This window comes from Myripristis murdjan, chromosome 22 (assembly GCF_902150065.1).
Source record: "Myripristis murdjan chromosome 22, fMyrMur1.1, whole genome shotgun sequence".
NCBI classification, from domain to species: Eukaryota; Metazoa; Chordata; class Actinopteri; order Holocentriformes; family Holocentridae; genus Myripristis; species Myripristis murdjan.
Genome location: NC_044001.1, coordinates 29,220,757 through 29,243,769, shown reverse-complemented (window position 1 = coordinate 29,243,769; position 23,013 = coordinate 29,220,757). Strand labels below are relative to the sequence as shown.

The window sequence follows — 23,013 nt, the reverse complement described above, 5'->3', positions numbered from 1 at the left end:
TCTATTTATTGTTGCATGAAAGGTGCTATATAAATAAAGTTTTAATATTTTTATATGATGGCATATATATTTATTTATTATAACTATCATAATCATCATCATTCGCCCAAATGTAGTTCCCCCTTTTTTCAAATAGTGTCATTTAAAAAATGCAGAACACATTAATGTTTCTCTAAGTTTCACCAAAATCCAGTTAGTTGTGATGCAATCAGCATAATTTTGCCAAATCTGATCTCTGAGACATTTGTGTAATTTATTTGCTGTGGAGGCACACTCACCTCCTCGATGCCAGGGAAGTGCTCCAGAAACTGTGACACATAGGTCATGATGGACTGCTCATCTGGTGAATTAATAGTGACATCTGTGGAGATAAAGGACAGTTACACCAACGCTAGAATGTGATCTGATACTGAGGTTTCCAGGACATTGGTCTTGATCCATACAGGCAAATATCATGAACAGGGTGTAGAGGTGTGGCATGACTGTGACTGTTATTACATCTGTTGCTGTGTCTGTGTGTGCTCTTCTGTGTTTACACTGCCTTTTACTTCATAAGCCACTCTCATCCTGACAAAAAATGGCACTTTGGATTACCTCAAAGCAGCTTCTAAGCCTTATTAGCTTTCCTCATTGTACCAGTATTAGATTTCAGTCTGATGATTTTTAAACTTGCCACACAGGCTAGAGAGGCATAGAGACTGTAGTATTTTTATTTGGGTCTTGTTGAACTGCCATGTCTGAAATGGCTGTGGCAGTTACCTGTCTAGATAAGTTGACGACCCATAAGTTACCATTCTTGATTGTTTTTGTTTTCACTGTACTTGCGCTGGAGGGAGCCTGGAGGTCACTTTGGGCCCAATGTTGGGAATACTGACTCGGAACATTCCAAGTTCCAAGCACAATCAAAGGCATGTTAACTAATACTAAGCTAATTTTCACTTGTTTTTAAGTAACAGAAAATGGATACTTCTCAGATATTTTTGGTGAGCAGAGCATTGTTTCATAAAGCTGTGAAAATACAATTTCTGCTTCTTTCTTTTACTTTTTTTTTATCGTAGGCATGTGGCTTAAGTGAGCCGATTCCGTGCCCTCTCCCAACTAGTTTAGACTAATTTGAACATATGCACCCGTTTTTAATCATATTGATGGGTTAACAGGAAGCTCAGTAGTTCTCCTAAGAGCTTTGCTGGGCAGTTAAATGGTATTCAGCTTCTATCATGTCATGATGTTAGTAGCTCGGTGCTGCTGGCTCTGCCACTGGAGGGTTACTTATTCTTCTGGTACTGAGTAGCACAGTTTTGGTGGATGTACTGTATGTAAACATCATAATTGGACTAGAGTAAGCTGAGTGAGCTCATATTGGCATGGCTTACACCCATGATACTGTAGCATGGAAGCATCTTACTGTTTCACTTTCATTTTTCATTGTCAAGCTTAGACTTGGACTTGCAATCTTGGGGCATTCTGATGTCCAAAAAAATATGGTAATGAATGCCTACTTTTATTATTACTACTGGAATCTCTCCCTCGTACTAGCAGTAAGATACTTCTACTTAGTCAAAGAGGGAGCATGAATGTTCTGTTAACTGGTCTATTTACTGGTAACAATGAAGCTCAATCTCAGGGTATCAAAAGTTCACATAAACAGCTTAACCTGAGTAGGACCTTAGTCAGAGCATGGATAATAACCTGGTTACACTGGTGTGTAAACATAACCATTTTCTTCTTCTTACCCTCTGGCTCCAGTAGGCGTGGGATGCCCAGGCTGTAGTGGGCTGTCCTAAAAGCCTCCTCCAGGTTCTCTCTGGCACCCCTCAGCAAGGACTTCCTCATATCTACCAAGCTGGAGTCGATGGACTTAATGACAGCCAGGAAAGCCAGACCACTGGTCCAGCTCTTCCCAAAGTCCTGCACTGCCACGCCATACCTATGATATGACACACTCCAGGTCAAGACAGATCCAGAAAGCGAATCAAACATACCCCAACTGTGGCCAAAATGCTAAATCAGTAAAATTCAATCTCAGTGTGGCATTGATTAAAAATACTGGAAATTCAATTTGTTTTGTGTTATGTTGTCATCCACTTTGACTAAATCTAATAGTTGTAGCCTTAGTGCTTCTCCCTTGCTATTGTTTCAGTGTGTCTTGGCCCGTAATTATAAATTACAATGGCAAAGGATTACTGATCTGAGAGGTTTGCCTCTTAAGTTACAAGGACGATCATATCAATGTGTGCCTTGACTACTGATCCAGGATATCATTACTAACTCTGGCATGCCTTCATTAATTTGCAATACAAATCTAATGATTTTGTCAGCCATTCAAATTCCAGATTCCTGATAAATGAGCGAGGAATCTACTCTGGCTCTTTACTGTTCTTCCTGTTAACAACAAGGATGCTTTCAAAAGACAGTGAATGCTGTGTAAGGGTCATTGTTACATAAGGATAATAACCAACCTAAATACCAGGGTTGAAGTCATTCTGTATTATTGATTGGTACGGCAACAAGGGAACTCCAAAACGGTAGTAAATTGATCCTGCTTGACAGACCATGGTTTAATCACAAAGCAATAAAATCTAAAATTTCATCTGAATAAGGAAGGTCCATCAGCTGAATTTTAAAACTTTTTTAAGAAGACACATAGGATGAAATATAAAGACCATTACACAATAAAATAAACATAACATTGCAAACAACTGTAGTCCTATCAGAATGTAGGTCTGCATGACTGGACTGGAAATGACAACATTTCATTAAGTGGGACCTTAATGTAAAGTAGGAAGGTCATTCAAGCACACTCACTTGCGTGTTCGTTTCTGCACCCACTGCAGCAGTTTCTTGATGGCCTTGCCATGTTCGCGTATGGCTGAGGACGGCCGTCTCTCCTCTGAGGGTGTGCTGGAGAGGGAGGCATCCGAGTCAGAACTGGTGGGGATGGATGACAAGCTGGAAGAGGAGGGGAACTGGCTCCTGATGTTTCCGGTCAGCTCCTTGATCTGGAAGGAGAGAGGAGAAAGAGAGATTTATTACCTTAAAAACTGAGTCAGCGCTAGCAGAAAGCCCTATTGTACTGCCATCTAGGGGTTGAAATGTTCAAGCTTCTGGCCACACCCAACCAGCTGCCACATCACTGATTGGGTGTGGCCAGGTGACCAACATGCATGGAAGCTTCAGGGCCTAAAGGGCAATGCAGCAGATTTTTGCTACCTTATGTGATTTAGTGCTGAGTTATTGTGAGTTAAGTGCTAGTCCAGGTTTTTACCCACATGGTGGTATGTACTGCTCCATACATCCTCCATGTTTGGCCTGTCAACTTGTTGCGAGAATTAGCCCTTCACTGGGACTGTTATTCTCTAAAATGAATGACGACTGCCTTGCCCATGATGTTGAGCAGCGACCCAAAGCCCCAAATTCTTCTGAATAATGGACAACATCACACATTTGTTTAGGATTCATTATTGATGCCCTTTTCCAGCTGTTGCGCTTCCCTAACTGTTGGATCTACTTTGCTCCTGTAATATTATGTAAGAGCTCTCCTTAGTATTGCATGTTGGTTTACACATCCAGTAAGTGAAGCCGTTATGCAATGAAACCTTCACAACAATCTTTCTGTTGTTGACTGAAGCTTGAAATTGTGTTGTTTGCTGGACCAGGAATACTTAATTCATTTTGGAGAAGAAGAGTCATGGTGACGTACTCATTCTGGCCACAGGAAAGGAGCTGATGGGTCAAATTTGGTGGATCTATTACACTCCTGTGGAGTATTAAATAAACTAAGTAGGTATGGAACTATCATTTTAAAGTGATAAAAAAAAAAAAAATCAAATAAAAAAAAAAAAAAGCACACAGAAGAGCACCACACCCCTCTTTGGCCAATCAGTGTGAAAAATGTCTCTTGCTTGGCCTGTGACCAACCTTCCCACCAAGTTTCATATCAGTTCATAACCCTTTGAGATATCCAGCTAAAAATTAAACCAACAAACAAACACACAGACAATATAGTGTTTTTGGTAGATTCTTCAAAAAGGGAATACATTTTTGTAGATCTCTCCCCCATGCTAACACTTCTGTGTGCATAATCTTGAGCGCTAGTAGACTCCCGTTTTGCATATACTATCTTGTCACAGTAGGCTTCATGCTGGCATTCAAGCAAAGCTGACTAACAGGTCAATGTCCCAAAACCTCTTCTTTGGGTCTGTCAACAAAAAATAGATTTCAAAGTACACTTGGTGTAGCACGAGGAATACACCAGTCAGATTTTCCCTTACCTCATATCAGCCAATACTGGTTGTTGTGGCAATTTGATGGATGCACATAGCAGGGTTTTCAGACATAACAAACTTAAAATATTCAAGTAGTATCAAGAATGGTCTGCTCTCTTTGCTTTGTCTGCTTGACTCCTGCTGTGTTGTTGTTTTTTTTCTATAATTTACATGTCATACCTTTTCTTAATTCTTAATTGTCTTAATTCTTGCTCTGACCTTGTGCAATTGGCTAATTTAATTTGTTATGTCACTCTAGATTTTGTAACTTTGCAATATGATTTGTTTTTCCATTGGGTGTAATTGGCTGATTTAATTTGATAATTTATCCATATGGTCGGCACATACAGTATGCCTGGCTGACCTGGAAGGGGCCCCCTCTCTCTGTGGTCCTTCTTAAGATTTCTTCCCCCTTTTCCCTTGTTATCTGTGGGGGCATCATTGGGGGAGCTTTTTCTTGCTATGAGGATTTATGTCAGGGGGTGTCATCCTATTTTGTTTCTTGCAAACTTGAGGGCATGTGAAGCCCTTTGACTAACAGTGATTTGGGGGTCTGAATGAACTTGAACTTGAATGTTGGTGCTAACACACCCCATAACAAGTAAGGGCTCAATGATATCAATTAAAGGAGAAATTAAATTGAATTTTATCCTCTTCCTCTGACAGTACAAAATCCCACAACACACACATTTTCTGGGCTGTGCAAAACACCCTCCTAAGCTACATAAAAGACTGCCCCCTTCTTAGAAGTAATTGGTCCAATGGAACAAGCAGAGCGTCCACAGCTACACACACACACACACATGCACACACATACACACACAGGCAGCACCTCCAGATTGCCTATACCCATTGGTTCAAACCTCATTGGTGAAATAATTTCATTTCCTCCATGCCCACTGCTATATATCTTGTCAGCTTCTACAAAGGAGCGATTGAAAGCATCCTGACTGGAAACATCACAAACTGGCATGGGATGTGCACGGCCCAGGACAGGAAGACTCTGCAACGAGTGATTAAAACTGCCCAAAACATCATTGGCACCCATCTACCAAGCATCAGTGATATCGGGGAGGTGAGGTGCCTGCGCAGAGCCAAAAGGATCCTAAAAGACAACACCCACCCCAGCCACAGCCTGTTCACCCTGCTGCCATCAGGCAAAAGATACAGAAGTATTCGCTGCCGTACAACCAGACTACAGAGCAGCTTCTTCCCTCAGGCTGTGAGACTACTAAATGCACCATCTGCACTCCTCCATGTTTAATAATTTTATTTTCTATACAATCAATTAATCAATCAAGAGGGAACCACACTTTAATTTCATTATTCAACCTGTTGTATAATGACAAATAAACTTCCTTGTGTATCCTTGTATCCTTGTATATAGCATCCTACTGTGTCTATGGAACTGGAATACAGCAGGGTATAATTCCGCGCAACAACTCCAGGATGAGGGCACAGTGTGTGAACTATGGAGGTATAATTGTTCCTCATGGTGAAGGTCCAAGGCATTCAACTGGAGTGTGGATTACATAATGATCTGCTGTACTGGAATGAGCTGCCCTTTCCCAGAGCTTTGTGAATGGAAACAGCACAGGCTGCAAATGAGGCACTGTGTTCTTCCAGTTAATCTCATGTTGGGAAGAAAAAAAGGGTGGGAGTTTGACACTGCAAGTATGCAGTAAAAACCAAGTCCAACATGAAAGTGGGTATTTAATTTCAATAAATTCTCCCTTTCTGATTACCACAAAACAACACTGTGAAAACAAGCCAGGCTCTCATATTTTAATTGATCCTTGGGATGCCGGTACATTCATCATCATCCAGTTGACAATTTTGCATCGGTTGCACTACTGTAAAGCTGCTTTGCCATGGATTTTTCAAGGATACAAGGAAGTTTATTGGTCATTATACAACAGGTTGTATAATGAAATTAAAATGTGGTTCCCTCTTGACTGATTAATTTACTGATTTATCTTGACTGATTTACCAAGACACTGACCATGTATGTGAAAGATGCAAAACTGCACCTGCAACTCTATACCACATGTTTTGGGGATGCTCCAAACTGCAACATTTCTGAAGTTCATATTTTGATATATTTTCCTTTTTTTTTTTTTTTTTCCAAAAAAACTAGTACTCCCTGACCCCTTATTGCAATCTTGCAATCTGGGGTCACTTCAGAAAGCATATCATTAACCACTCATAAACCAACCCTGTCGCCTAAAAATTACATTCACATACAACTTAACTGCATTTATAATTAGAAAACAGATTTGTTTCTGACGCATCACAAGTACATATCTAATCAACATATTGTGTATATCATGTTGGGCGGCATTTTAGCCAATTTTGTTGCCGTTAGCCAAAACTACTTGGTTAAGGTTAAGAAAGGTTAAGTGTAGGTAAAACAAGCACTTGGTTATGGTAACATAACATAACGTATATAAAGTCTGCAACAAACAAACACTGCTGTCACTTCGCACTGGGCTTGAACCCGGGTTGTCTGGGTGAGAGTCGGTTGTTAGACCCATTTGAAACCCCACCTTCCTCGTAATGTGGACTTCAGACTAAGGGATTACAAACGTTCTTGTGATACGTTACAGAAAAACATAAACCAATTACAAAATGCATTCCCCCTCAAAATGTACTTGAGAACACACTTTAGCTGTATGGGAATGTAATTTTTAGGAGACAGGACTCCATCAGTGTAAAGTGCTGATAATTCCATTCTGTTAATGCTCAATCTAGATAGATAGATAGATAAAGATACAGATATAATCTGTATTCTATAATTTGTTTTCACATACATACAGATAACTATACCGCAACACACAGAATCAGAGAACCTTCAACCCTCCCAGTGTCCCAACACATACATATGCATCACACACACAGATAAGCCTGGGTCTATGCTGGGTCATCTAAGGATGTGTATACTCTTCTCAAGGCATTTATGAGTTTGTGCAGCTTTGTTTGGTCTCATGCTCATTTTGTTACACTGTCTAACATGGACTCTGATGTTTTGTTAAACTGTTACCTAATGCGTCCAGTGAAACTCAACAAAGATACATAAAAAACTTTGAAAGAAAGAAAAGAAAATCAAAGAAGAAGACTAAAATAATGAAATAGATCAAAAGAAGAGCTGAGACAATGAAAACAGGGCAACATATTACCTGGAAGAAGAGGATGATATTCCAAATGAGTCCCAGGATGATGGAGGAGTTCCCATCAGCAATGTCGGCAGCATCAATACTGACCAGCTTTACCTGAGTGCACATCAGGACAGACATACAGTACATGTGAATAACAACTCACCAAATCAAAACGTGTCAAGAATAGGTTTCTTTCTGCCAACTGGCTGAAACACTCACATTTCTCTCCTCCAAGAAAGACAGGACCTTGGCGATGTTGTTGAGTCTGAAAATCCGATGGGAGGATTTCTTGAACCCATGAAGCTGGAAGACCATTCAGAATGAGATTAAAACATTACTAAATAATATCAGAAGTACTTCTGCTACTAATACTAGCAGGACTACTACTGCAAGAGATATGCACAGGAGAAAGGAGCCTGACCAGCTTGCAGCCTGAGAGCTCCTCCAGCAGGGCCATGAGGATGCGTCCATCCTGGATGTCCCGGAAAAGGTCATGGACCTCAATGGGTGGGTCACACTGAGAATAGAGGAATGAAGGGAGAGAAAGGAGAGGAGGCTTTACTCAGGTCATTTAGACTCTGTTCACAATAGCAACTTCGGGCTTGACAACCAAAGTCATTAAATGCAGTCAGTCAGTGTCGGGTCGGGTAGGGTCAGGTCGGGTTCGGGCAGAATATGAGAACTCTAATCAGGACTCACTGTAGTATTGTCAGCACTGTAATGAAGTGTGCGGTTGTATGATATTGGCTCTGAGTCTACATGTCACATTTCAAACATCAAGTACTTTCTTATATTCAGTTTTTAAATAGATGGTAAACTAAAACTGCATGAAACTGCGAGCACCTAAATGAATGCAAACTAAGACAAAATAAAAAACAACCTATCTCTGGAAAGTTAACTGTCTGCTTTCTATTAGAAAACAGAGCTGAGGCTTGAATCTGCATAATTTCCTACTTCATCCCAAATTTGCTCTCATGACTTTCTTTTCAAAATTGTGAATGTGGCAGAACAGCAGAGATCAGGGCACAACCCGTCTTTAACCTTGTGACACCCAGGAGCCCAGGGGCAGGCTTTATTTAACCCTCTGAACACACCATCCACACACCACATTCCCTTTATTTCTTCACAAAAATATGAATCACTGCTTTGGCCTATGCAAATGCATTTTTTGTTGTAAAGCATAGTCTCATTTATATGAGTGTCATGATTAACTAACTAAATAACTAAATAAGTAAGTAAGTAAGTAAGTAACCATAAAATAAAAAAGCAAGTAAGAAACACATGTAAAACTAAAAGATGGAAAGTGAAAATGATACAAAATATTAAATACAAAATATTTTTTTTAAATAAATATTACATTAAAAATATATTTTAATATATTTTAAAAGCTATGTATACAAAATATAAAGAAAACATATTAGTAGGATTTAAGGATTATACAAAAAGAAATGTCTGTGCTTTCGGACAAAAACAAATTTAAAAAAATATTACATCTTATGCCAAAGTAGTGATTTTTAAATACATCTAAAAGAAACTGAGGGTATTTCATTCAGGTTTCAGAGAGTTAACTGATAAGCTTTTTTCCTGTCTATTAGAGCTGTCACTGTCAAAGGAGCTTATTCTGACCATAGACTTTCCATGTAATTTTGGTGGAAAACAAACATGCAAATTTGACAAAAAACGTAACCTAGAAGGGAAACGCCTTATAAAAAAAAAACCCTCGAGCACTATCTGATCCAGCGATTCACTGCTGCTATCAAAACAAGGCATTACTAAGTCAAGCATTCATGAACTTGTCTGTACACGATGAACGGCGGCAGGAGGGGGGCAAAGTGACTGGAACTTTCCAAGACAGCAGAAGACAAATGTATGATTGTCAATTAGTGGGTCAGAGATTTGCTGCGGTGCCAAACAGTGCGTAAGACAAGAGTGGCTCATTGTGTGAGACAAAACAAAAGGCTTCATCACACAGTTGGGCTCCCAGCTCACCCTGAGATGCTCCCTTTTGGATGTGTTTTTTTTTTTTTTTTTTTGTGACCAGGACAAGATAAAAGAGGCCAGCGACTGGAACTTCAGAGGTTACAGGACAACACAGCAGTGCCATACGCCTGCCTGCCTGTGGATCTGCATGTGAGTGAATACACAGGTAAAACTACAGCAGGCAGGAACAATTCAGCACAATTCATCTTAGGGATCCACCAAACAAGGTTTTTAGAACTGACTTTGATCATCAACACAGTCACCAATGATTCAACTGCTTTCCAGCTTGACTCTCTACCAGCGACACGCACAGCAAAAATTCCAGATCAGGCAGTACTACTTCAACTTAGCTCTGTGTTTAAAGGGATGGTTTGTCCATTTTCAAAAGTCTGATATTATTTCACATATTCCCCAGCTGTTATGTAGGCCAGTAGTGGTGCTATCTCCTCTCATCTCAACACACAAACATAAAAGCACACAAATACACACACACACACACAACTTCAAAGCAGGTGTGTAAACCTTATTTCATCATAACCTTTCCCTACATGGGGTACAGGGCTTCCAAACTAAACACACACAACTAAACTGAATTGAATTTCTGTATTCATTTCAGTTTAGTTTGTATTGCTTATAATGTTTAGTTTTAGTTTAGCTTTTACTAGTTTCAGTATTAGTTTTAGTTTGTTTTTATATTATAATATTATTTAAGAAGCTCACAATAGCTATTACAGACATCCCAGTCTCAATAAACATCAGCACCAATTTCTCCCTTTATTTAAATCAAAAAGGTTTTTTTTGTGTTTTTCTTTTTTTGAAAATGACCATAAATTCGAAAAAGTAGCGTAAAACTTGTGGTAGTGAGTTGGAATGAAGTTGGATAAAAAGAATTGGGTGATCATCTACACTCCATGTTTTATTAAGAAAAGTCAAACCAAACCAGGTCAATCTGACCCGGGAGGACAACGAACATCTCACCCACGGGAAGACAACATGAGCGTCAAGCAGTTATTTTTCAGAATATTAGCTGGGGGGAAGTCCAGCTCAATGGCAGGAGGCTAAGGGTTAGCATTTGGAGCATCCAGCCAGTATCCAGCACTCAGTAACAATGAGAGGAAGATAGAGCCACTACTGTCCTACAGAGCAGCTGGGGGAGTGAAATAATATCACGTTTAAAAATGAGTGAACTATCCCTTCAAAAAAACAAAACAAAACAAACAACAACAACAAAAAAAAAAACAGCTGGACCTGTTCTCTATTTTAAAATAAAAAGCATCGATTCAGTGGGTGATCTATGTAGAAGGTCTGTAGGCAAACTAAGCTCGGCCCCTGACTGATCAATGCATTCCTTGTCCTTTTGTTGACAGAATTCCCTGTGCAAGTCCCCAAGGAACGCCGGTCGTTCTTAATGAAGCACCTCTGAATTTGCAAAGAAAGTGAAAGGGGAGGAGTGGAGGAGAGGAGCAGGCTGCTTATTCCTCCACCCATCCTTGCTGCTGCAGCAGGATAGGTGGGCTCATCTGGGAGTTAACTGACCAAGGCAGTATCTCCAGCATGGTCCTCTGCGATAAGTGTTTTACAGCCTAATGAAAATTTAATGCGGCACACACGCAATTCCACACAACCACATCTATAATTCAGAGACCAAGATGGAGTGGCTGCAACTGTTGTTTATGTGTAGTATTTTTCTGACACTACAGGGCGTTGGGCTGCTGTAGGAGTTGTAAAACCCACACAGAGGGCTTTGCGGTCTAAACATCAGTTCATAATCTGGTTTGGGGTTGGGAAGATTAGAGTTTTTACAGATGGGAATAAAATGAATTCTTTTGGTCCACCCAGGTAATATAAAGTCAAACCCCACGAGCAGCCCTATAATAACAGAGTAATGCAGAATCAATTTCTGCTTTGTGTTTCTGCAACTTTACATTACTGTCAACAAACCTTTTCTAGATGTAGATTCATCCATCGGGTAAAGGTCCTCTTCTGGACAACTTCTCTTTCAACTGCAAGAGAGAAACAGAAAGACAAAAGGTGGTCAGGATCAAAACTCTGAATCCTGGATGGGAATCCAGCAGCAGAGGAGACACGTCATGTGAGTCATCAGACACACTGAAATGGGAGTCACCTCCCACCAAAGGCTAGAACTTGTGTCTACACACTCCTTAATGCAACTTTTATCTGAGTTCACACATCCTGTCAGTAGAAACCAGCTTTTGTCTCCCATGACGAGAACACGCATTTGGAAGCCATTAGTTTTGCCATTGAAAAGTTACATTAATCATAACTCCTGGAAGTCTGATTTTTCATTAAATTTTCCTTTAAAATCCCCATGAAATCACCTAACATGGCTTCTTTTTATCTTAAATAGTGACATCATCCTGCACTAGTGGGTGTACATTAAAATTTCAATCAATAAAACCTTGTCAAATCTTTAAACATCTTCTCTCATCCACCTATCACATCAAATAAAATTGTGTTTCTCTCCCAAACTGATACCCTGTTGGTTTGCACTTCACTGCAAAAAGTCAAAATCTTACCAAGAGTATTTGTCTTATTTCAAGTAAAAATGTCTTATTTCTAGTCAAAATATCTCATTACACTTAATTCTGCCAATGGAACAAGCAAATTTTTACTTGTGACACAAGTGAACAAGTAAAAATTTGCTTGTTCCATTGGCAGAATTTGTTTCTTGTTTCAAGCTAATTTTAACTTGTTTCAAGTAAATTTTCACTTGAAACAGGTGAAAATTGTCTAAAGACAAGTTACTTCTGAGGTGATCATGTCTTATTTTAAGTGTAATGAGATATTTTGACTAGAAATAAGACATTTTGACTTGAAATAAGACAAATAATCTTGGTAAGATTTGACTTTTTGCAGTGGAATGATCCTCCCCTGCACCATGTCTCGCCCAAACATTCTGTTTCAACAGGAACTGCATCAAATCAAGGAAGTAAGAGTCCATTTCATGGGTTCTATTAGTAGCTTCAATGTTAGAAAAGCAATCAACATCATAAACATATTGTGTATCTGTCAGCTGAAACACTTCGCTGAAACTACATCATATTTATATTGTTTGAAATATTCTAACCCAAGACCAAATCGAGAATATCGAGATGTCTTGTGCATCATTTTATGTGCATTTCCCTGGAATCAAGCAGGACATATCTGGTATCTTTGGAAACCTTGGGATCTGCACTTTTAAATCAAGCTCTGTTGGTTTTGAACAAAACTCAACCACAGAGCAATGAGGAACCGACTAACGAGAGCATTAAGGTTGGAGAGCATCAGTTTACCTCATTAAAATGCTAATTTATGCAGCAAGATGGTTCAAAATCTAGTCCAGTCGTCTGCTCCATGGGGAAATCACATGGTCTCAGCATGAAGCTTCCCTACAGACTCCACCACAATGAGGTTTGGTTTCAGGGAGGTCAGCAACATCATTTGTTAACCCTGCCATGAGTCATACACAATATCTAGCACACCAGCGAAGAGACAAAACTTAGGGAAATTAAGCATCTCTGAAAAAGAGAGGAAATAATTATGCAAAAGTATTTCAAGTATTTTTTAAATTAGTTTCATCATCATCATTTCAGGAAATATTGCCTTCTTCAGGATAAAACCAACACAATTCTTCAAAGGTATATATGGGGAACAGATTTTCTACATCAAGACAATCAATATAAACATAGGCCTAGATAATATAGAAGGGTTCTCCAATATATAGAATGTATAATGGCCACTCGCGACCAAGACAGGCCATTAACATATAGTGACATTCCAAGGACACTGTCAGTAAGAATCATCAAAAAAGGTCAGACAAAGACCTTAGAGAGCACTACTTCAGGTGCCATTCAATCTTAATATAAAGTTTAACAGAAAAATAGAGAATAAATAGAGAAAAGAGAGTGAAAATGAAGTGCAACCTAAAAAAAAAATAGACAAAAATGCAATGCAGCCCTTCAAAACCAGATGCTTATGGGTTCAAGGGAGATGGAGTGTGTGATTGCGAGGCTGACAGGGCGACATGTTTCTTAGCGACTGGAGAGGGTTAGCACATTCGCTGCCGACCTGTTGCATTTAGAATATTCTTTCTCAGCGCTTGTTTACAAGCCTGAGGGAGCGTCAGCCACCTCAGACCAGACTGCCTTGACTTAGCAGCCTAAAGAAAGCATGGGGGGATGGCAAATAGCAAGAGTGGGAGGGGCTCTGGAGAGGTAACCATGGTAGCGGTGTCTGCTGCTATTTATCTTTATGTCCAGTGTGACTCACTGGAGGCTGGGGTTAACAGTTCCTTTGTCTCCAGCATGGGAACAGTGAGCTTTTGGATGTGTCAATAGTGTAATCATTTTCATTGTTTGCTCCTGTGGCATCTTCATCACTCATCAGGGGCGTCGATATGAGAACAGTGTATCTCCATTCCTGTGAAAACCATAGAAACTGCATAAGCAGCGGTGCTTTAGGTAAATGCAAAGAAAATGTCCCACTTCCTTATGCAGGGGTCAAGGCTGGAGGTTAGAGGAGACTCTGTGTAGATGCAGCAGTAGCTGTCTGCAGGCCACATTTGCCTCTCAGTCGAAGAGTAGTGGCATCTGGACTTGACATGTGATGGAGAGCTGAGCCATTCCCTTGTGAATGCAGCCGCCTTTAATCAAATGGCTTTGGCCAGTCCTGAAGTGTCCTCTTAGGGAAACGCCTCAATGGAGAGACTTCACCCCCAGTGTTCACTGTGAATGCTGGAGCTGGAGTGGGGTTGGTATTCAAGAGATGGAGCTGAGGCTTTAATGCATGAATCTTTGTCAGGGCAGAGACAGGGAGGTGGCAGAGGACAGAGGGAGGTGGATGACAGAGAGAGAAAAGACAGAAAGGGAGATGAGGAGACGATGAGGGAAGGAGTGAGAGGCAGCCTGAGGCCACATGAAAATGATGAGCTTTAATATGAACGGTATATTCGCTAAGTTTTATGAATTAAAAAAAAAAAAAAAAAAAAGGAAGCAGAAATTAGAAAGGAAATACAAGAAGATTATTCGAAAGTTAACCAAAAAAAATGACCAGATCTACTGGACTAGATAATTACTGGACATTATCAAATGATCAAATTAACAAACAAACAAACATTTAAAAAATATCATATGTGGTAATTTTGTACTTTTGTTATTATGTGTGTAGACAGACAAATAGATAAATAGATAGATAGATGGAGATTCTACACTTAAAAGACAAATTACCATAAAGGTATCCACAAAATGTACAAAAAACAAAAACAAAAAAAATCCATAAAATTACCAAAAAACTGCTTTCAAAATGACAGGAAAATCGCTCCAAAACTTAAAAAAAATTAATTTTATTCAAATCATGAAATCAAACTTTTCCAAATGAAAGCCACGAGCCCCTGGGTTTCAGAGGGTTAACGCTTTTTCTGTCAAAACAATCACACAGTATACGACGGTTGCACTTTTTTCCCAACCAGCCTAACATGCCAGAAGGTGAGGTCCCCCTGGCCTGAACAGCACACTCTCTGTGAGAACGGAACAGGCAAAATCCAGCGAGCAAAGTAAACGACTCGGCTCTTGGCCACTCGCAAACAATAAATCACAAGCGCTCACAATGTGGCACATTCATAAGGACACATGTTGAGGTATCCGAGCGAGGCCGGATGCCGTGACCTCATCTTTCATAAAAGCGTCAAACACTCTGCAGCCTCTGCCGTACAGCCAGCGCTGATCTGGCCGAGGTGATGCCATAACAGAAACCAGAGCTCCACTTTGGATAATATACCTGGAAAAATTACATCAACTGTCGTCAATTGACGGCACTGCTTTTAACGGGCATAATAGGCCTCTTTTAAAGTTTTATTTTACAAGTCTGGGTGTGTTTTCTCACAATGACAAATGAACTAATTACTCACAAAATGGTTATTTGTTCATCTAATATGGAAAGTGGCAGCTTCATAAAAACAGAAATAAGGCAAAAAAAAAAAATGGATTTGTGACCATAAATTCTTGAGCTGGATGTGCAAAAGAACGCCTGTAACGGAATGTTGGCAAGACTCCTAATTACACTTGTCTGGGTTTAATCTCCTCGTGTCCGCTGTCTGTACAACCACATCTGTGTGTGTGTGTGTGTGTGTGTGTATGTGTGTGAGAGAGAGAGAGAGAGCGAGAGAGAGAGAGCGAGAGAGAGTGGGTGTGTAAGTACCTGTGTGCTTTTGAATAATAATTGTGATAGTGATGTATTATGCATGTTATATTCATATTCACACGTTTACCACCCGTCTGATGGAACAGAATTAACAATAATTCTTGCCTTGTGTTTCTCCCTGGTTTCGCAGACATCTACATTGGCCTTCTTTCACTGTATTATATCCCACAGTGTGCAAGCAGTACAGACCTTATAAAGGTCAAGTGGAATGACCTCAAATAGTCCGAGACTGTTAAACGTGTTTTTGTGGATGTATATGTTTTCAAGTCAATGCCCAAAAGCCTCAGCTGTAAGGATGGATCTGGTCATCACCAGTGGCCTAAGGCAATACGCCTTTTTCACAGCAGCCATTTTGACATGAAGTAACAGGTGTTAATAGCAGTGTTGGGGTCATTACTCAAAAAATAACATATTATTATTATCATTATTATGCATTACTCATTGCTTGTTTCTTTTTAAAACAGTAATGCATTACATTACTTAGCTATTCCCAGTAGAAAGTCATTTGCTACACTACTTGTTACATTAGTGCCATAACTGTGAGTTAACAATATAACGTTAACCCTTACATCTGCCCAAATCCCCATGCTAATATGAAGGACATATTAGAGATATTTCTTTTCTGCTCTTTAATAAAGTAATAGCATAAAGTCGACAGCAAAGCCGGTGAAAAGCAGCCATTTGATGTTGTGTTCACAGCAGTGGAGAGCTGTTTCTGGCCTGGCCACACTTTGCACTTCACCCATTCACATTCCTCTCCTTTCACACAACAAACTGTCAGTAAGGTGCACCTCCACCCCTCAGAAGCTGGCCACTGCTCTGCCATTTGGTCCTCTCTCCCACACCACCTCGAGCCAAAGTGAGGTGACAACTTGAAGAGGTCAGAGGTCAGGAGACTGTAGAGCAAGCATGAAGACATGTTGGACTTTTTTCTCTATCCGCCCGTTATGCAGATCATTATATAAATCTTTATTGCAGACTAAATGTCCATATAAAATAACAACTTATGGAACGCAAGTAAGGCCACAACTGGTTGATTTGTACTTTGTACTGTGATTAGTGAATATAGGAACAGCAACAGTTACCTAACTGTGTTACAGATGAATGTGATGTAAATTCAGTAACGTCTTACTTTTTTCTGCGCCACCTCCATCGCAGGTTACTAATGACATTACCAAAGGTTTTTGTTCCATTTAGGTCTAACAGAGCCAGAGCCCTGCTGCTGTGCATGCTGGCTCACTCTAAAGGCTCTGGTACATGTATTTGGAACCTTCACTGATATAATCAATAATATCTGTGTTTACCCTGCTATTTCATGTTAAGATGGCTGCTGTGAAAAAACAGTGAGAGATTTGGTGTGAAAAATGTAGAGAATAGGTATGAGAGAGAGAGAGGAAAAAGTAAACACTTTCTGGTAATCCTATATTTGCAAAACTCTAGGGTCACAGTGTCGCAGGTGTGGTTAAAGGTTAAGGTTAAGGTTAAGGTTAAGGTTAAGGTTGAGTAAAGAGTTAGGTTAAGGTTAAGATCATAGGAGAGTCAGGCTCCACGGTGCTGAATCAAGTGTGCATGTAGGAGAGGGTTGCCATGTTGACACATCCCCGTCTCACACTGTTAGTTCCATGCTTGCTAGCTGAGAGTTTGTGTTAACAAGTCATTTTGAAAAGTGACCTGAAAATAAAAGCGATATACAACAAAATCACTGATACTAGCTCACTACTGAGGTTTATGGGACTTCATGTGAAGTTAAATGATGAACAAATGGTCAAACAAATGAACAAGTCTTAATCCCCAACATGCACCGAGTGAGAACAGAAATGGATATCAGGTTGTTATTGTTGACTGTTGAGGTTGTTACGAGGAAATTTTTTTTTGCGTGGTGCGATTAAATACAACATCAACGCAAATATGAAAACAGATGTGAATTTGTTGAAAGTGAGCTGACACTGTTCAGCTCAAGCAAAAGGTTTGTGGCTGTATGTGCATGTGTCCGAGAAGCACAAATTCACTTTGCATTAGGTGTAAACACACCATGAGGGCTGACAAATTCATGTCAACTGCAACTTCTCATCAGACGTGCTCTTGACTTGTGTAGCAAAACTAAACCGATTCACAGGGCATGAAAAGGAAAGGCTGGAGCCAGTTTGTTTCTTGATGATTATACGATTCTGAGACCTCCAGGTTCCGTTGCAGAGAGCACTGTGAGCTATTTTCTGTTATGCAGATGCAGATCAGAGTCAGCGGCTGTATGACAACAGTCTGCGTTCTCACCAACACAGTATCCTACTGCTCAGAGTATTGTGTCTTGTTCAAGCTATCAGAGGTTTAAGGAAAACGCTGATACCCTGAGTTATGGTGTAATAATGGACACCTTTTAGCAGGCGGTGTGAGACACAGAGAGGACACAGTGGTCTGTCCACTGGCCTCAGCCAGCACTAGCTCTCTGATGTCAGCTTGGCGGCTCTTGCCCTTGGAAACCGGAGAATGAAGCAGTGGCGTTTACATTGGGGGCTGTTGGGTAATGTTGCACCTGTACAACAGAGGTGCTATAGCTGCCTTGTGCGCAGATTAAAAACTGTTCTATTTATGCCCTGGTTTTAAGGAGACTGAGAGGAACATTTGACAGAATGATGAATGTCCTGTCCAAAACAAAGGCCAGAGCTGCACTCAAAGCCGGACGCAAAACCAGCAGTTTTGTTTAGGGAAATTAATTTGCTTTTGTCTGAAGGTCAGAAAGGCTTGGAGTCTTCCTCTCACTCTCTGTTCATGTGATCGCAGCCACGGCGTGGAGGCGTGTCTTGTTCAGGGCGTCAAAGCTTTACATACACCTCTGATACCCTGAGATCAGCTGAGTCTGTCTGTCACCATTCATAAAGCAGCAGGACGCTCACTGCAACAGTCTTTTATTTCCACTGAATGATGATCACATTAGTCACAGCAGTAATAAATTATATACTTGCAATTTTTATTTATGTCAATATGTTTCCATGGCACATTAGCCAGTTTAAATATGGATCATAGACTCATTATGAGATGACCTTATCTGGGTTATTATAAGCCAGATAAGCTTTGATTCCTCAAATCTGAAAAGGTTAAGAGTCAGGACCTGCTCTGGACCGATGACTACAGACGTCCAAACCAAACAAAGTCAGCTCTCTGTCTGTGCTGTGCTTTGACCACTGATTTTTTTTGTGTCTGTGTAGCTAAATTTGTTTATTGGTCAAAGAAACATGTCACAAGACTAATCGTGTTCTAGCCAAGTTTCTTCGTCAGAAAGACAATCATGTTTTATTTTACAAGCATTTAACCTTTTTAAACCTAAGATGATTTAGCAAGAAATGCCAAAAATGTGCAAGAAATTAGTAAAAAGTTACAAGAAATTTAAAACTATGTTACACTGGGAAAATGATCTTTTTAATTTCAGGTCATTTCCTTTTTTCTCTCTCTCTCTCTCTCTTTTTGGGCTCATTTTTGCGTCATTTCTTGCAAATTTTTGCACATTTCTTGCTAATTTTTCCTCATGGTCTTTTCCCATTTTGGTCTTTTGACAGAAATCATTTGAATCTGCTCATGTTTCAGTGGATTAACACACAGCAAGTAGGCTAGCACAGCTCAATGTCCTTTTTCTCCAAAACAACTAGAGATAAGGACAAAAAATGACACCGAACATCCTGTGATTCATAATCCACATGTTCAGAAGCCAAAAGACGGCACTTAGAGTCCAAAACCATGTCTTTACACCAGCACTTAGTTTAAGTCTCAACTAGAAACAGCGCATCTGAAGGGGTCTGTGCTTGCACACAACTTTGCCCAGTGTCCACATGCTACCAGATGTGGTCATGTGACCTTTTCCCATTTCCATGTCTCCTTGAGGTTCACATCACACAGATACAAGCCTTACATATCAATGTAACCACTGCTTATTAAATCTCATAGTCCACGTTTACTCTGAGCTTCTCAAATATCACTTCCTGAGATACAGGTGCATCCAGTCCAGCAGCATTATGTCTGCTACTAAAGATGAGGTCATGGCAACATGTGAAACAAAAGTGACCTGTGTCAGTGTATTGACATCCAACATTGAACGGCATCACAGGCTAAAAATCTGGAATCAGAATGAATTTGTTCCATATCTTGAGCGGCTTTCACGGGCTGAGCAAATCATCAAAAATCCAAGTGCCCCACTTCATCAGCTATGCTTTTGTATGACGTGAGATGAAAAGAATCCAAAATGCCTTGCCAGGAAATCACAACTGCAGTCACACAAGTCTAAAAACACTGCTTCACACTTACGTTCCACACATATTACTCTTTACCCCCTTTGCTTTCCGTTCATATCTCTTCGTAGGTTTGTCTGAGATAAGCGGTCACTTGGAGAGCTGTGGCTGGGCTTGTTCTCTCGCCGTGCAAACAGAGGCGGCTCAAATGAGTGCAACAAATGCATGAGGCTGCCAAAGCCTTTCCACTTGCACATGAATGATCTGTTAAACATGACAAGTCTTTTATTGCACTTGTGCACGTCAAACAGGGGGAGGCTAGGGCACAGAGGGAGCCAGCAAATATAATTAAGTGGCAATTAGCTCTTTGGGGGCTGGAAGCCAACACACATCTATAAAAACCAGACATGCAATGACTGATCTTTTTGTGGGGCTTCTGGCGTCAGTGTCTCTTTGCTTTGTGAATCCCACCCAACGTTATGGCCTTGCTCCCTTCAGATGGAGGATTAACAGATATCAGATACAAGAGCAAACCTATGGCCCTGCCCTGATAATGGAATTAGTAGAAATCAATGCTGTGTGGCTTGTGCTTTGTTCCTAACTTCTGATACCCAGGAAAAACAAAGTCAGTCTTTTGTTCAGATGTCAAAAATTTGCATGCTTTTTTATGATTACCTGTGGTCATATTTTTTTTTTTTTAATGAATAATACTTGCGATGCATTTTGTTTTTCTTCTAATTTTTTTTCCAATTTTTTGGTCATTTTGTTTGTCTTGTTTTCTTTTTGTTTTGTTATTTTTTTCTGTTTTTACAATTTGTGGGGGCTAATTTTGGCATTTTTTCATGTAATAAAATGTTAAATATGTCATAACAATAACACATACAGTTTTCTGTTGTTTTTTTAGACTGATTTTCTAATTATGGCCTTGGAATTTCTTCCTATTTTTTTTATTTTCTGATCATGTAATTTGTGCTATTTTTCTAATTTTCTGACAGTATTTAAATTTTTTGCCAATTTTAAAATAATTTTCTTGAACTTTTATTTTCTTTTTATTAAAATTAATTTCTCAATAATTTGCTCGTGTCCTTTTTCCCCATGAAAGAAACCAAGTGAATTTGCTCAAAAGGGTTGAGGCATCCTCCTACCATAATTGCCACAGTGTATCAGACAGAGTTCAAAGAAAGAAGAGTAAAAATTAAGAACTGTGACTGACTACCAGTCTTATTCCACTGTCTGAATAAACCGACTTTGTACCCCAGCAGGGTGAACCAGCGCTCTGTTCTGCCAATTACAGCCATGAAGAAGAGCAGACACAGTTCTTCCTCTCTGGTGAAACAGTAAAGCTGAGCGCCTGCAGACGTCCTGGAACCACCTACATAAATCCCAAAGTCTGAGCAGAAAGTCTTTGAACACGGCTCGGGAGATCAAACACACTATGTGATGATGATGTTCCCTGAGAAATACTCTTTTTTAATGATTTTGTTGTTTGTTGTTTTGCATTTTGAGCTCCTTGGCCCTGTTGCACATCACATTCAGTCTGGCAGTGTGAAGCTAAGATTGTGTCTGCTTGAAACATAAGGAAACTGTTAAAATATGAATAATAAAAGGAGAGCTTTTCATTGAAATATTCATACAGCGAACATGACAGGGGCATCTCATAATACCCCTGCGATGCATCAGCTAGAGGTATTACATAATTCCAAAGATTTCAGGGGAAGGCTCTCTATTCTCTTGGCTTTTATATCTGGGTAACCAATTCTCCATCCTACCTAATTGGGATCATTTAGAGAAGTGTTATTATATTTCTGATCACTGTACAGACCTAATGAAATGCAAATGCGTTTTTGAAGCTGTCGGTTCCCATAGAAACAATCCCTTTGGTCGATAAAAAAGTCCCATGCCTTTAAAATATGGTTAGAGTGGGCTGATGTCTGGCAGTGTGGGCTTATGTAACCAGACTCAACTGACCAACAACAGCGGCCAGTGATTGTTGATTTCATTTGCAGGCTCTGGACAGATAATCGATAGCTTACAGAGAAGCTGTAAAATCAGTTTCCTCATCCTTCCATCCTTTGACTCTCAACTAAAGGAATGGATAGTATTTTTTTCTGGCCCATTGCTACCTTTACATTGACTTTTTTTTCTAATCACAGTCTCCTTAATTTTATGTGTTGAACTGGTTAAAAAGTTATGAAACAAGAGGAGTGCTATGCATTCTATCTCTCAAAAAGAGAGATAGCATGATGAAGAAACCTTTGGAAACTAAAAGTAACATTTGGGTTTTGAATCCAAACAACTTGCTGTATTGTCTCATCTTATCTAACCATGAACTTAGATAAGATATTCATGATGTGCTCAATCAAATGGGCCAAGAGGGTCTAGTGGCAGTTAAAAACTCTGGAAGGGGATGCTCCTGGAGGAGTGGGTATCCTCCTGTGGAGTTATTATTTTTTGGCATTTCTGCTGTATTTGACAGCCACAGTAGAGATAGACAGGAAAGGCAGGGGAGTGTGAGGGGATGACATGCAGCAAAGGGCCCGGGCTTGGATTCGAACCCAGGACGCTGCAGTCGGAACTCAGTGTTATAAAGTGGTATGTGTTGTGTCTGGTGACCTACTGCGGTGGCCCATAAACAGCACTGTTGGCCAAATCCAGGGTGCCTGCTGCGCTGTATCAGAGAAAGATTTCTCAATGGGTATGGTAGAATACGATAGTGAAACCACTACAGACAAACTGGGTCATCTGGCATGGACGGATCCAGGGCAGGACTCTTTCAAATGGCCTCCTTTCCTGCTAGCAAAAGAGAAATCAGTTCTCAATCTTGAAGTCAACATGTGTGTGATAAAGGGTTGCTGGTAATGGTGAGTAGGACGGTCGGGAAATGTGTTGGATAATCCAGATAATGTGCTTTTGCCCCACTGGGAAGAGGGGGCTATGCGTCACCAAATTGGTTGGTTGTCTGTCTGTCAACAGTTAGGTCCAGAGTGGCATATCTCTCTGTTTGGTGAATGGTCATGAATTCTGGTGATAATATTCATGTTGGCTGGAGAATAAAACCTGTCAATTTTGGCGAATCTATGACCTTTCCTCTGGTGCCAGCAGCACAAGAAACTGACATTGCCATGAAATTTGGTGACAACATTCACATGTGCTTGATAATGATACTGATAACTGTAACAGGTGGTAATAACAGGTGAA

General features: G+C 40.1%; 1 protein-coding gene across 1 annotated transcript in view; it reads right to left on the bottom strand.

Moving 5' to 3' along the window:
• Positions 1-23,013, bottom strand: part of clmna (calmin a) — a 47,939-nt gene that overhangs the window by 11,381 nt on the left and 13,545 nt on the right. Inside the window, exons 2-8 of the mRNA XM_030044495.1 lie at positions 11,342-11,403; positions 7,842-7,937; positions 7,640-7,723; positions 7,442-7,534; positions 2,806-2,999; positions 1,734-1,927; positions 279-361 (exon numbers count right to left, since the gene is read on the bottom strand). Coding sequence (XP_029900355.1) covers positions 279-361; positions 1,734-1,927; positions 2,806-2,999; positions 7,442-7,534; positions 7,640-7,723; positions 7,842-7,937; positions 11,342-11,403 — 806 coding nt within the window. The remainder of the gene's footprint in view (positions 1-278; positions 362-1,733; positions 1,928-2,805; positions 3,000-7,441; positions 7,535-7,639; positions 7,724-7,841; positions 7,938-11,341; positions 11,404-23,013) is intronic.